Source organism: Cervus canadensis, chromosome 25, assembly GCF_019320065.1.
Source record: "Cervus canadensis isolate Bull #8, Minnesota chromosome 25, ASM1932006v1, whole genome shotgun sequence".
In the NCBI taxonomy this organism is placed as follows: domain Eukaryota; kingdom Metazoa; phylum Chordata; class Mammalia; order Artiodactyla; family Cervidae; genus Cervus; species Cervus canadensis.
In genome coordinates, this window is record NC_057410.1 from 42,154,906 (window position 1) to 42,171,539 (window position 16,634).

The 16,634-nt window shown below is 34.4% G+C and overlaps 1 protein-coding gene across 2 annotated transcripts in view; it reads right to left on the bottom strand.

Annotated features, from left to right (window-relative positions):
• The window catches only part of TMTC2 (transmembrane O-mannosyltransferase targeting cadherins 2), a 389,698-nt gene that overhangs the window by 122,501 nt on the left and 250,563 nt on the right, over nt 1-16,634 (bottom strand). For both annotated transcript variants that reach the window (XM_043447075.1, XM_043447076.1), the window contains 3 exons: nt 12,578-12,663; nt 11,846-12,030; nt 10,674-10,752 (listed from right to left, as the gene is read on the bottom strand). In XM_043447075.1, coding sequence (XP_043303010.1) covers nt 10,674-10,752; nt 11,846-12,030; nt 12,578-12,663 — 350 coding nt within the window. The remainder of the gene's footprint in view (nt 1-10,673; nt 10,753-11,845; nt 12,031-12,577; nt 12,664-16,634) is intronic.

Consider the following 16,634-nt stretch of genomic DNA (forward strand, 5'->3'; position numbering starts at 1 on the left):
TACACTGTTGGTGGGAATGCAAACTAGTACAGCCACTATGGAAAACAGTGTGGAGATTCCTTAAAAAACTGGAAATAGAACTGCCATATGACCCAGCAATCCCACTTCTGGGCATACACACTGAGGAAACCAGATCTGAAAGAGACACATGCACCCCAATGTTCATCGCAGCACTGTTTATAATAGCCAGGACATGGAAGCAACCTAGATGCCCATCAGCAGATGAATGGATAAAGAAGCTGTGGTACATATACACCATGGAATATTACTCAGCCGTCAAAAAGAATTCATTTGAACCAGTCCTAATGAGATGGATGAAACTGGAGCCCCTTATACAGAGTGAAGTAAGCCAGAAAGATAAAGAACATTACAGCATACTAACACATATATATGGAATTTAGAAAGATGGTAACGATAACCCTATATGCAAAACAGAAAAAGAGACACAGAAATACAGAACAGACTTTTGAACTCTGTGGGAGAAGGTGAGGGTGGGATGTTTCAAAAGAACAGCATGTATACTATCTATGGTGAAACAGATCACCAGCCCAGGTGGGGATGCATGAGACAAGTGCTCGGGCCTGGTACACTGGGAAGACCCAGAGGAATCGGGTGGAGAGGGAGATGGGAGGGGGGATCGGGATGGGGAATAAGTGTAAATCTATGGCTGATTCATATCAATGTACGACAAAACCCACTGAAATGTTGTGAAGTAATTAGCCTCCAACTAATAAAAAAATTTAAAAAAAAAAATCACAGTCTGAAACCACAATTACTTTTGTACCAACTTAATACATCCCTAGTATTTTGTATTATAACTGGAAGCTTGTACCTTTTGACCACGTTCATCAAATTTCTCTACCCTCCAAATTTCCTATTTGAAAAAAAACAAATTTTGACCACTTCTACGAAAAGTAGTCACTCTTTACTCAACTCTTACAGTAATTGTTAAATTTCTTTTTTTGAATTCTTAAATATGTATCTTGCCTATCAATTTAGGTTAGCCAACATGGATAATACATATGATAGTAAACCTAAAGTTTAATGAGACAGCATTCACTGCTGCCTTCTGGTACTTAAAATCTTGTGACAGAGATATGTTTATCATATATATTTACACTATCAAACTTTTCTAAAATTTGATTTTTAGGTGTACATGAAACAAATAATACAAAAAACTTTAAAACAATTACTACTTAAAATTTCAGTTAATCTGTGTTTAAAAATGTAATTTCCTAGATACCATGTTTTAGAATGAAGAAAAGTACCAAGGAAACAATAAAACATATAGTAAATGGCTGGGAGCAAAGTCACAGTGAACAGAGAAACATGAGTGAAAAGGTTATGAAAAACACACAACTGCATATAGCTAGCTATAATTTAAGGAGTTATGAAAGTTTCAGAAGTATGCCTGCAAAATACTGGGACACCAGCACCCTGGGGAGAAATGCTATCTTTATAAAAGGCCTCACATAGGTTACAGCATTTTTTCCTGGCCTCTAAAGAATGGGCACATTCAGAATATAGCCCCACATGGTTTCTAGCAGGTTTCCTCTTGCTGATAGGGTGAAAGCATCTCGTTGTCATTACTGCAAGTGTTGAAGGATACTCTGCCTCAAAGTTAGGCATTCTATGGTAATCTGTCTACTTTCCAAGCTTTCCCAGTTTGAGGAACAGGCTGGTCACTAAGGTAATCATTCCTTTTTTATGGAATGCTTATTTTCTGTTTAAGATATTAGGTTTGTTTCGGTGGTTTTTATAAGTAATGTTTCTCTGTGCTGGTCATTTTTCTTTTAATGAGCACTTTACCCATCTTCAAGTTTGTTGTTATTTATTTGATATATGTTACCGTTCTTCCCTTAGAAACTAATTTTGACGTTTCCTGTGTAAATTTATCAATATCTCTTATGCACAAAAAACTATTCCCCACCATAGGGATATATATTCCCCTTTAATTATATAGTTTCACTATTAAAATTAGCTACCTATTCCATAAGAAATACATTCTGCCATGTGGTGTGAGGCAGATAGCTAATTTCATTCTTTCCAAACATTTAATCAATTCTCCTAGACCAACTTTTATAAAAACTCCCTTCCCTCAACCATATTTAATTTCACATTTATTATCTATAAAAAAATTAATAAATTTTGATCTGTTTCTAGGGGCAAGTCCTTATAGCATCAAATCCTTAAATTTCAAGGGAAATCCTTGAAGCCAGAAAGGCTGGTTTTAAAGCAAAGAGAGGAAATGCAGGGGAAAAAACTGAACATGTGTTTCACTAAATTGAAACACCAACCATGAAGAAAGAGGTTAAACTTCAGTGAAAGTTTAAAAGGCTCCTAATACCTAGTCTTACAAACTGGAAACATTTGATGTGCCATCAAAATTTAACTTGAAAAATAGCCAGGAGCCTGTGTCACTATAGCTCTTTTTGCAACTGGGTATCCTGAAATTCTCTAGGCTTATCAATTTCCTTTATGCTTTCAAGGAAATAAATCACTAAAAATAATCAATCAAACAAATGTTGGAGACAATCCTATAAAATGCTCAGAATTTCCCAAAAAGAGAAAGTGAGATTCTCCATGTGTTTGTGATTCTCTCCCTCCAAATATAATACTATCCACAAGATAATCACAATAAAATAAAATGGCTTAATAGAACTGACATACTTAGAGACTACTAGAAATATATGCAAAGAAGTTATAAATTGTTTTGAGAAAAACCCAAAGTTTACTCCAGACAGAAGAAAAAAGAATGAGTAAATGTAGTACTAGTTTTGGAAGAATTAATGAAAACAGTATTCAGAAAAATAAGATATAAATATTTGCAGGAAACCACCAGAAAAGTATAATAAAGGCATTTTTTATTTTATACACATCTTAGGAATACACTTCATATGTATGGATTAAGCAACATGACTATAATATGTAATGAATAATGTATTTTATACTATAAATTTTTATATGAATGTTAATCACTAAGAGAGATCAGAAATTTAAAAATTCATCCTATTTTCAATGGATACTTAAAATACGGTTCTACTAACAGCTCATAGAACCCCATGCTCATAATTACATGCTTGGAGGAAAAAAAAAAAAGACTTGCAACTTGGAATAAAACTCTTCATGTTCTATTTTAATGCTTTGTTTAATCTGAATATGACAATAACTTTTATCATTATAAATAAAATCACAACTATGTAACAGCTCATGGGGGAGTTAAATGAGATTTTCTTATAGAAAACAATCTCTCCCTACTTATTAGAAAAAACATATATAAATATAAACACAGCAAAGGACACACAATTAGTAACGTATTTAATTTTTAACTTCATTTGTATTACTGGTCCATTATAAATATGTGCAACAAATGATCATTTTCTCGACACTGATTTTTAAGACTATTTTTCATATATGGTTTTTTCCTTCATCATGATTATGTCTATTTCATCTCAATGTCATCAAAACTGGCATCTTTTAAGAATGCCTGGATTTGAAATTTAGTTAATTTTCCAAGTATAGCATAACAATACATTAATTTTCTAAGAACAATCCCACTGATATTTATTAACCGAGTAAAAGATTCACTCCATGGAAAGTACCCAATGAAAGAGCAAATTATACATGTTTTTTCTCATTTACGTCTATTGAAGCCTCAGAAAACATATTTTTAAAGTAGAATATATTGAAACTATTTGGGAATCAGATAATAAGGGTACAATTAGGTATTAATTTGAGTATATTAATTTCTTTATAACTCAATTTAAAAATAAGGTTTTTAAGCTTCAGTCTTTTCCTTTACCACTAAACTGGCAAAAGTATGAATTAATGTAACAGGTGGGCTTGTGTGGTTTTAATAGCAGTGAAATATAATCAACTGTCTCACATTTCCAGGAAAGCAAGCGACATCTAGACCTAAGCATGATCCTTCAGCAACCCTCGTACTGGCATGAAAATGTTCAAACTCCCCATAGGGACCATATATCTTCTGGTCCTGGGTTTAATTGAAACTTTAAACAAAATATATTACCTATTTAATGCAGCTGAACTGGAGGCTGGCCTTTGTAGTGTACAGTCTAATGCCTAGCAAATTAATGTCTGTAACTATAGTATATAATGTAGAATTTAAATCAAGCATGAATGGTAAAAAGAGGAAAAAAAAACACTACAGTTTCATACTAAGAAATGAACTTTTAGGAGCAAACTGTGTACATACATTTTATATATTTATTCTTTTTGATACACAGCCAAAAACTCATGATTTCCTTATCTTATTGGCTCCATAGCTTACAAACTGAATTTCTAAAATGTCTTGGCATTGGTCTTCTTCTTTCTCCTGGCCTTGTCTCTTCTGATGATGCAGAAATGAAAGTTCAATGAATAGATTTAGCTTAAAAATTCAAAGTTAATATTCTTTCTGGAGGTAAACAAATCAATAGCTAATCCAGTTATATAGTCATATCATATTTGAAAGGCTGACTCACAGATTTTTAAGAGTGCCAATGGAAGCAATCATAAGAAAATCACCAGAACTCGAAACAGGGGAAGCAGGTGGTATAAAAAGCTTAACACTACTGGAGTGTTAATGCTTCCACACTTGAAAGATGTGAAGTTCAAATCTCATACAGTAAAAACCATCTTTTCACAGTCAGCATGCTAAATTACGAGCATTCCACTTAAGAACCACCAGTCATAGAAGAAAAATTAAGCATGTGAACCATCCTGTGAGAAATTTACTCTGAATATTTCTAAATATACTCTGAAAAAAGTGAGGTAAACACATATACACACATAGATACACACACTGGGATAATCCCACAAAAAGAAATCAATCAGCTGAAAATCAGCTGTACAGAGGCTGAGGGAAACACAGACTTCTTTGACAGCCAACCTACTAACCGACCTCAGAGTCTACATCCTTCCAGTGAGTTAGGATACATTTACAAGTGAGAATTTTGGTGTTTTGTTCTCAGGAAGTGCATTTGACATCTTGTCAGTTCTCCTCAGCTAAATGAGAGTAAGGAACCTAACGTTCCCTGATAGCCATTTATGACATAACTTTCTCATCCCACAAGTTTACATCTCAAAAATACAAATTTTAAAATTCGTGTAAGCTTTTTACTCTAAAAAATGCCCCCAATAAATTCACTGTGTAATCTATTTATTGGTACTTTCACCATTCTCACTAACTAGCTCGAAGTGGGGAAATTTCACAAAATTGGAAATTAAGTCACAAAATTTCTTCTTTTTATGAAACAATGCTAGAAGAAAGCATCCTGTCAATCTTAAACCTATGTAAGTAAAAGGCTTGTTAGTTGCAGGCTGATGGAGGAAAATATATTTTCCAGTACTGAGCTATGATCTTATAAGTACAGGGGTGTGTACAAAAAGAGATCTAGGAATTACCAGAAATAAGAGAATCAAAACAGTATTTTCCTAGGAGATCAAAATAAAGGCAAATAAGTTAATAAATAGCAAAGATCATTATCATGCATTTCCCTTGGAAGAATGTAATCACTCCCCACAGTAAAAGCATGTTACCCAACACAGACATTCATTAAAAAAAAAAATAACAAGAATATATACGCAAATTGGGATAATAGTATCACATTAGAAAAAAAGAAAGCTTGAGATTTTCATTGGTTTGTTTCGGTTTGTTTGGCAAGTCAACATAGCATAGCCTACATAGTTATAAACAAAATATTCTTGAGGCTACAGTAGTACAATTATCCATTTGTTTTATAGCCATTTACTTATTAAGGAAAGATACTAGAGTTTTAGACTAATTGTAAAATCATTTAGAAAGTTCTATGAGAGCAGAAATTATATGAACTATTTCAATTTGATACCACCACCACCTCCATATCCTCCCCCCAACTCAGGGCTTGTATCCTTAAGATTTTTTTTTCTTTTTGCATACAGATTTTTCTAAACATAGTGATTGCAGACTGCAACAACAAGGCATTAACTCTAGACTCTCACTCCATGAATACATCATGTCCTTTTGTTCTCAAGATATATCACCAAGACGAAATGGCCGGAATTGCTTACATAATTAAACCCAACAATCACTTTGCATTGAGAAAGCCAAGTAATTTTAAACAGTAAATAGGCTTAAAAATGACCTTTGGGATTGGAAAGATTCATACTGATAGAACTGATTTCCACAATCTCTTAGGATTATTCAAAAACAATGCTTAAGTATACACAATAAGGGAAATAAAGAGAAAGAAGAGAAAAAAATGAAGGTGGTTAAAAGTTATCCTACATATAAAAATGTTAAATATCCTGCATATTTTATACATATGTGATGAAACAATTTTGTAGGTGTTTCATTCTTTTTAAGATGAAAGGGTTTTTAACATATATTTGATAGGGAACGATATCTATATCCACATATCTATATAGATAAATCTATATGTAAATATAGATATTGTTATTGTTCAGTCACTCAATCGTGTCCAACTCTTTGCAACCCCGTGGACTAAAGCATGACAGGCTTCCCTGTCCTTTACCATCTCCATATGCTAATTTTTAAATGGGCAAAGATAAGTTATATTGACATAGTAAAGAATGCCAGTTTTAGCAAAATAGGAAAGCATTTAAATTTAAATCAGGAAACCACACTTCTGTCTCTAACACAAATAGTGCAATCCCAAACAGATCAACCTAACTCTTTGCATGTGAATTTCCAGCATATAAAATAAAAGATTATGTTAGGAGGATTTTAAAAATATGAATCTTTTATCTCTAACATTCTATGATTCTAAAAATCAATTACAATTTGAGAAGAGGAGAAATTGAGAATCAATAAAGGCCTACAATGGGTGTCAGAATAAAGAATAATTTCAGAATAAAGAATAATTTTGACTAAGTCTAGGGAGAAAATAAGTAATGAAAGGAAAAGGAGAAAAAAACTCTAAATATGATTATTTCAATTTAGAGGGAATACTATATTAATGGAATTAAATTAATTGGGCACTAAGTAAGCAGGCTGTTTCACTTTTGGTTGATACAGTTAACGATAAAAGAAGGATTTTGACTGTGGTTGTTGAAAGATACAGAAAAATGGACTTCCAGAGAAAATACAGCAATTATAGATAGGACAGAACTAAATAGAATCCACGTTGGTGACTCCAGAGCCATCACGATCTCAAAATTGTATCTATATAGAAATCAGATTTACATTGTTAATACAGAAAGAACTTCCAGAAAATACAATTAGTGACTTCTGGAGTTTAAGGCCCACAGAAATAATAATGATTACAAAGGAAGATATTAGTATGAACCACTGATTAGGTTGGGCATTTGGTCCAATATTCTTTACCTTCATTATCTCAATTAGTCCTCAAACAGACATTACCATTACAGGCACCTTATGGATGGGGAAACTGAGGCTTCAGTTAAGTAATCTGTCCAACTTTACTCAGTTACAAACTGCTAAAGCCCTAAGTTGAACCTGGAGTCTCTGAAACCAACCCATTTCCTCTGAAGAGGAAATTCAGAAATGAAGTTGCACAACTGGCTAGGAGCAATTTTTTTATGATTTGGCCTCTTAATAATTCATGTATTTTCATACCTTACTAATTATAATTGCTGCCTAGGTAAAAGTTTAATTTTTGTTTATAAAAATGATATACAATATCTTTAAAAAAATGATTTGTACATGCTTATAAATTTACTTAATTTTAGATGGGACACAATCCTCAATTATTGTGACTTAATCATCTTGATGCTATGAAATCAAAGAGAATAATGAAAATGTCTATGCGAGTAGATTTTTAATTTTACTTAATAAATTGCCACAATAAAAATTAATAGTTTTATGATAAAACATGGAAAATTTTAAGTTGGGATAGCGAGTTAATCAATCTTGTTATTTTCTATTAATACACAAATTCAAAAAATAGGCTCATTTGACGTTCAGGGTAAGTCAACTACTAGCATGCAGCAAGGAGTGATGTTTTTCATAAAATGTTCAAGGGAAGGGGAAATACAAAGGACCAGAGTGTGTGTTTTCTTTAAGCAGCTGCAATGAATTGTGTTATTAAGCAAGTAATAGAATTAAAATATAATTGTATTTTTTCAAACATATTCTTTTATTTCTCCTAACCTCTCCAAATAAAAGAAAAAAAAAATGTTTGCATATACACATGCAAGTGCTTGGGGGTAGTGGTCTTCAAGGGGTAAATGAATGAGCCATGAGAAAAATGAATACTTGCAGGCTAAATCTAGCCAGACATTAAAATCCATCACTGATCCCTAAAGGGCACCAATAATATGCAAATATGAGAATTAGAAAACATATTCAAGGCTGTTGATAAACTTGATAGGATAATCAGCACATGCTGACAGACTAATGAAGCTGATGAAGCGATAGGGCAGTTTATCTCCTGGGCCACTCTTTTTCTTGTCAAATGGGGGCTAATCAAAATGTATTAGGAGTCAAAGCCAACACTCAGAGGATATCACCCACTTGATTAGGAGGTGAACTTACTCTCAGAGAAAATTATAGTTTCGTGAACAACCGAAACTGCAAAAGCTAGTCAGCTGACAGACCTTCACATAAAATTAAACAGAAGGCAGCCACTATAATTACGGAAGAAATCAGGAATTTTAAATTATATTGAGATTCTCCCCTCGCAGATCGTTAGAGGGCTTTGCAGAGTCTGGGCAAAGCAGCTCCCTCCTTCTATGATGGAAAATAAGACAAAGAACCAAGCTATCACCCCAGGGACACACTTATCTTTTGCTGCCTATGAGCGCTCAGCATCTGTGTGACCATATGAGACACAGATCCCAAGGTAAAAGCTGAACTTTCAACCAAATGTATTTACATAAAATAATTGAATGAATTTTTGAAATCGTTAACTATAGTGAATACCACACTTCCTATTAACAACGAAGACGCCATATGTAGTCTATTGCCAAGGAGCTGAGTCCTTTCCTAATTTAAAGAAAAAGATCTTCATTGATAATCGAGGAAAATTGGGAAATAGTCCTTCCTAAGCATTAGTGTTAAAAACGAAATTATAAACTAAAACCAAAATGCCTTAGAGAAAACTAGAGAACACAGTTCTTTCAATATTCACTGTGAAATGAATAACCATCCAGCACTAACACAGAAAAGTTCATTCAACTGATACATCTACATATTCTAGGTACACATTTTATGGACATGTACATTTCACCTGGGTGGACAAAATAATAGTAAAATGTCAAATAGTGAAAGGCGTCAATTTACCTCATAAGATGGTAAGGACAAGAGTACATTGAAGGAAGCTAGATTTTACCTTTTAGTGATACTATCCAAGAGAAAAATAATAGCAACTAAAAATTCTTCAGTGTCCTCTTTAACAGGAGCATTAAATCACCCTGCTGCTGTCCAGGCTAACTAGGGTCAGGATTCAAGAGACAGATGAATATATTAACCTCTTCCAAATCATTTTTTTTTCTTTTTGCTGATGTGTGCCTTGTTTGAGCTCTAAAACGTTTCTAAATTTTCTTTTGTTTAAAAAAAAACAGTAGAAGTGAGTGTCCTTGCCAGGCACATATTTTCTAGTTAGGGAAGGCATGGGATTTTTTATGCGTACTTAAGAGGCATATGGCTATGATCAAATTTCTCAAATCACAGGATACAGAAGTATAAAATAATCCTAGAAATGATGTAGTCACATATAGTTTATATGCATGAGGAAGGCTTACAAATATTTTTTAAAAACTCAGCCAGGTTTAATGAAAGGAAAATTTGAGGTTTAATTTGTACTTTGGGAGAAAAAGAAATATTTGATTGGAAGACAAAAACAGCCCTCTCACTTCTCTCCCCTATCTAGAAACAGCAACATTAATCAACAGTACATCTTAAACTTCGGGGATTCTTTTCAAGAGTCACATACTGAAAAGACGGTTTTTAGGTGTGTCGTAACCATGATCAAATAGCTGTGGTAACAATTTACTATGAGACTGTCATGAACAAATCACAGGTTATAGGCAGATTTTATTAGTAACTCTAGTTCTTGACCTCTTGCACCTAGAAAAATCGATGCCCTCACCTGCCTCCTTTCTAGAAAATTGAGCTAATTACTCAATGTAGAAATAGGAACAATTGTACTAGAACATTTATACTCTTCACAGTATTGCTTTTACTCTAAAATAATACCCTGGGCCGGGGGGGGGGGGGAACAACCTCTTGCAATCCAAACCTTTATCAATGCAAACCACACAAGCTGGCTCATTCTCATCTATTGTAAGCATGAAAATCACAATCTCTATATTCCAGCATGGTTACTTTTGAGAATATTCTGATTAAGAAAATAACATGATCAAAAATTATCAGAAATTTGATAAGCTCATCAAAATCTATATGTACTTTATTCATCATTTGTAATCTCAAGAGTCTAGCTAATATTTGATACCTACTTTGGTTTATGAGCCCCTTTTCAACAACTCTGGAATCCAGGCAATTTGTTGAGAATCACTATATTAACAATATTTATTTGCTCTTAGAATAGGTGTGCTTTGTGAAAATTTAAATGTGACATCCAATTGTGAATAGGGTTATTTTTAGTGAGGATTAAAACACGATTTATTAGAGATCCATTTAAAACAAGTACAGGTTTTAATTTTTCCACAGATCCCTGAAATATCAATTAAAATATTACTATTTTACTTACCCATCATGTTGTACAAGCTCTGTGGGGCAAATTGCCTAGGCATTTTCTGAATTGCTTCCTTGTATACACTAAGGGCATCCTAATTTAAGAAACAGAAAAAGAAATAAAGTACAAGGCTATTCACTGAAGCAAAATAACAACATCTTTCCAAAATTAAAATATTCCATTGCTCTTTCTAAATGGTTCATTAGAGGAAAATTCAACCAAGCTATTCTTTGATATCAAATTACCTCAATTTCTTGAATAAAACCATTCAACCCAGTCAGTGAAGGTTATATAAAAAAATAAGTTTAACAAGGAGTCAAATGTTACCAATACTCTTTACATTTCTCAATTCACATGGATTATACAATAAAAACAACTAGAAAAATTTATATTTTGGAGTCACCCATGGTCCTCTAAAATTCGTCATTATTTCAAGTCAAGCAATTAAGTACAATCTAAATAAAATATCAACTAATCAATCTTCTAGCTACTGAGACATACTGAGATAATGAAATGCAATATTTTTAAAAATTGCATCTTGATCCTCAGATTGCAGTCTTAAAATATCATGTAAGAGTCTTTGGGAGAGTGGTTTGAGAAAGTGTGTCGTGGTATGGAATGGGAGAGACAAAACCCATGGAGGCAGGCTTCATGTAAGAGATAGGGAACACAGGACTAAGTAATCCTCCTAACTTCCTGTACAAGATCCTGTATCTATCACTTTCCCCTCTTCCCAATTCAGAAAACAATAAAATTAGCTTTCATTGCATTATTGTGTTTAAAAGAATAAAAAAAAAAAAAAAAAAGAGGATTTATACCAAATCACTTAACATGCAGAGTATAAAAAAGTGTATTTTTTAACATCAGGCAATGAATACAGATAACAATAATAACATGTCTTCAATCATAAAATCAAAGAAATGGTAAGCAAACAACTTGGGCAGTAATGCATGCTATTTCCCTTTCATAAGGAGTCATTATATTACTCTGAGAAAATCATAGTGAAAAAATGTGTTTTGTTTAAATACAGATTTTTCCCCAAAAGAATTTCCCCGTAAAACTCTTTTATTAAAATACGAATTAGTTTCTTAAATTATCAGTGTTCCTATAATGAGATCACAGGTAGAAATCATTGAGACCAGATCAGAACAAGGGGGAGGAACAGGGCAGAGAGGTTCTGGCCTGACCTCATAGTGTCCCTGCTCATGATAGAGTTTCCCCAGGTTGTATAGACAGCTGGTGACCGAGCTCTTGTGGGCATGAGGGTCCTTTAGGTTTTCATCAGGGATCTCAGAGCACTTCAGGAATGTGCGTCGGGCTTCTTCTGTCTTTCCTTGGTTCATTAGAATAATACCTGTGTTTAAATATGCAGCTGAAGGGTAAAAAAGTGGAGATATAAATGAGAGAAGATGATGTACACTGTGGAAACAATAAAGCTATTTTTACTTCAACTTCATTTTTATGCATTATTTCTGATTTTAAAAGAAAACCAAGAAATGACCCTCCAGGGAACAAACATACAAAAGAACAATAATGTAGTACAAAGTACAAGTATAACTAATATATATATATATACGAGGTACCACTAATATATAAATGTATTAGGTGTCACTAATATATATATATGTGTGTATATATATATATATATATATATATAAAGTAGTCTCTGCCTTCAAAGTGTCAGAATACTTTGAGCTTAGAAACTAGATGAATAAGAGTTGTATGTTTCTTAATGTATCAAAATGATAATCAGACACCAAAACATTAAAATTGAGAGAGATGTACTTTTTAAAGGGTCTTAATTTGATTGGAAAGTATCCACAAATAGAAGTATCATGGTTTTTAAGCCATGAGGCTTTAGGGCACCATTTTCATGGAGAAAGAAAGAGATATTTCAAAATGACTTGAACAGCACTTACAAGCCAGTGTGGGCCTGCTCCCAATCGCCAGCTTATAATAATGCAGTGCTTCTGCAAACCTGCTGTTCTCCTGTAGAAGTAACCCTCTGCGTGAGGAAAATAGAAATTTGGAGACAAGACAGTATTAGCATACATGAAACCACAAATTTTCATTTTATATTTCAAAAATAAAAATGGTTAATGGGGTCATAAAAATGACCTGGTACTATAAAAATAAATTCTGAATAGAAGGAAATGATTCCTCAGGAAAGAAAATGTTTGGAGAGGTATCAGTTGCATTTACGTTGCATTAGAAAGTATTAAGAAGTATTTTTTAAAAGCCCTTTACCCCTCACTGAACTTTCCCCTTGCCAGCAGTCTTTTCTCTCCCACTAGAATTAACCAACCACTTGCATTTCTCCTCAGAACATGCACAGTTTTCCATCATTTTAGAAAAGAAACTTGTCTAAAGCCCTAAACTGAAGCTCCGGTACTTTGGCCACCTGATACACAGAGCCAACTCACTGGAAAAGACCCCACTGCTAGGAAAGATTGAAGGCAGAAGGAGAACAGGGTGGCAGAGGATAAGATGGTTGGATAACACCACCAACTCAATGGACATGAACTTAGGCAAACTGCAGGAGATAGTAAGGGACAGGGAGACCTAGTGTGCTACAGTCCATGGGGTTGCAAAGAGTCCGGATACAACTTAGCAACTGAACTATACATACATATATATAACTGAACTATATATATATATAGACACACACACACACATTTAAACCTAAGACACCTCTCCCATTAGCCCTATTGCTTGGGAAATACTGGCCCACAATTGCCCAAAAAGCAACAGGTAACCTGGACCAACGGGATGGAGTAAGAATCTAATCAGATTCCATCAAAGAACCAGACTGAAGGCCATACACATAGTTACTTCTTTATCATTTGGATTTGGCCAAATAAGCTTGAATTTCAGAACATGAGCAAATTTCAGCTCGCTGTTGCGAGACAAGCTTTTGTCTACAGACCCTCAGACTCTATGCACCTCCCTAGGAGGCTGCTTCGGTAGTGACTAGCCACATGGATTATCCCAGCGTTTCCAGACCCTGTCCTCATGACCAAAGTGAGAATCAGTTACTATTATGTCTATGAAAACACAGCATCAGGGACCTGGGACTAAGTTCTGAAAGCTCTCACAAAGGGCTCTGTGACCTGTCTTTGCTCTCTTCAAATCAGCAAGTGTCTTACAGGCATTTGGCACCTCTCTTGGACCTGAGTGCTACTGTCATCAGCCTCAAACTGCAGATTCCACTTGCCAGCTCCTGAGGTCTTCAAAAGGCAGTAAAATGGAGGTTTGAAAAATGAGAAGCCTACTGGTAAAAACTTATCATTTTGTAGGGTATTTTAAAATACTCAGCTTATTATTTAATGGGCATGATTGAAAAATAATGAAGTAAATCAATTTTGAAATTAAAGTTGGTTCACTTGTTTTATTAGCATAGACTAACCTCATTATTTCTATTGTTAAAAGAGCCATGTGAATAGATGAAACCACTTCAAATCATATTAAGAGTTACATATTCACAGAAATGTACATATCTATTAAAACTTTAGAGCAACAATTTGATTACAAAATTGATATGCCTTGCTGTTAAGTACACTTTTCTGCTGCCAGGTACAAGGGAAAACAAAGCTTCCTGCAGGATTCAAGAGTCTGTGGAAATGTTCAGTTGTCTTTAAAAGCAAGTAAAATTGATAAACAGAAAGAACACATATACTTTCCACAAAAAAATAATATCCTTTATAAAAATAATTTAGACAAAATGTTTTCCAATTAACTAAGCTCATATATATTATCTCATTTCAGAAACTTATTTACAATCTTTTTTTTTCATTTATTTTTATTAGTTGGAGGCTAATTACTTTACAATATTGTAGTGGTTTCTGTCATACATTTACATGAATCAGCCATGGATTTACATGTATTCCCCATCCCGATCCCCCCTCCCACCTCCCTCTCTACCCGATCCCTCTGGGTCTTCCTAGTGCACTAGGCCCGAGCACTTGTCTCATACATCCTTATTTACAATCTTAAGTGTCTTTCCTTTGAGGCGCAGATAAAGAGGAACTTCTTTGATAAAAAGCTAATGTCATCAGAAGAGAAATTTATCTTAACCCAAGTCTTCCTACTTTCCTTAGGAATTAAAGCTCTCCCATAAGCCCCTCCTTATCCCTTATCTTCAATCTTTTTCCCCACTGCAATTTCCTTTCCCTCAAGACTACAAAAATGTTTGTTTGCCTCTTAGTGAAGGGGAGAAGATAAAATCTTACCACCCTATCATTCTTGCATACAACTCTTTACTTCTTACTGTCATGCTTCCCTCCTAAGTCATGTTCTTTTTTTTCATAATGGTCTGTGGTATGTATATCCAATGACTCAAATCCCATTTACCCCTAAATCCAATCTAGGCTCTTTCCTAGAATTCAGCTGAAATGTAATAATCAAATTTCCACTAACAATTAAACTCCCCAAAGAGTTTGCCTATATGAATGACCTACTCAACTGTAGCATTTGTGACTATTAAACCCATTTTCCTTCCTGAAACTTTGTTTCCTTAGCTGGTCTTCCTTAGTTCTATATCCCTGAAACTATACTTCAGAGTATGAAGAAAAGCGCATCTTTATTCATATTTTTTTAAAAGAGGTTGATAATTCACAGATCATTGTCTTTTTCTCCTTTTCTTGATAAGTAGTCTCTGCATGACAATATGCATACATCCAGCTCATATGCTGACTATTCTCAATTCTAAAATAGTGATTTCTCTCCTGACAGCCAGATCTGTTGAAAATCCAGCACCTTACTCAGCCATGTCAATCTAGGTGCCTGTTGGAACTTCAAAACCAATATATCCAAAACCCAAAAGCAATATCTCCTACTTAAAATTATATAAAGAGATAAATGAGAGAAATAAAAGAAGAAAAAAATCTTCCCTCAGCAATCAGCACCATCACTCAGGCCACTGCCTAAAATCAGGAACCTGGCTATCACTCTGGACTTTACACTCACTCTTACAAGGCCCAAGTTTAAAGAAGTCTCCAAAGCCTACCAATTCTTATTTTCTAAGGCTCTTCACTGTGGCCCCTCAAGGTTCACTTTTATAGATCTAACAGAGCCCTTTTTATCTTTCCTGTCACCTAAATAACTGCAATTGCCCACTAATTAGTCTGCATATAATTACATTTCTAAAGGGCAAATATGCTGTTAGGCTAGACAGAAAGAACATGAGGTGATGAGCACATATCTTTGAAAATGTGCCTGAAGCCCATAAACCTTGAAAATGATGTATTCAGCCTCATGGGCTCCCTGATGCTGATGTATTACGGTCGTGTCATTTTCCAACTCATAAAATACTACATGATAACCACTCCTAGACAATCCTGTCCAGCCTGCCTCGTTCTTTGGAGAAAACTAGTCACACACAGTGATGTAGTAGCAAATCACCAGGACTATGTATAAAGTAGCTCTTTGAATTAGAGAGCATCACCCTCTGTATATCTGAATAAAGTTAGCAATGGAGTCCAAGTTAGACACCTATAGTGACCAGTTTCTTATGGCTAAGGATTTAGTTGAGCATCAACTATACCCTAGTACGCCTGCTGCAAATATGAACAAGGCAAATGCACTTGCCTGTGGATGTACCATCTATTCAGGGAGACAAATAAGAAAATAAATGGTGTGGAAAATTACTATGATAGAGGACAGAGGAGTAACACCACTCTAGTTCAGGAATGGACAAGGAAAGATTCACGGAGCCCAAGTGCCATTGGCAGAGAGTTGAAAGTAAGCAGTAGTTAGTCAGCAATAAAAAGTATCATCATCAGCCCCATGTTACACAGGGGGTCCACAGAGAATTTACCAACTAAACTTTAGGTTTTATGGTTAATAAGAGGCAAAGGCAGGATCAGAACATAGTTTCTCTGACAATAAATCCCATGCTCTTTCTGAAAGTAAAAAAGAAGAGAGAGAGAAGATAATTCAGTTCTAGAAGCATGGGTTCTGGATTATGGTTTCATTTGC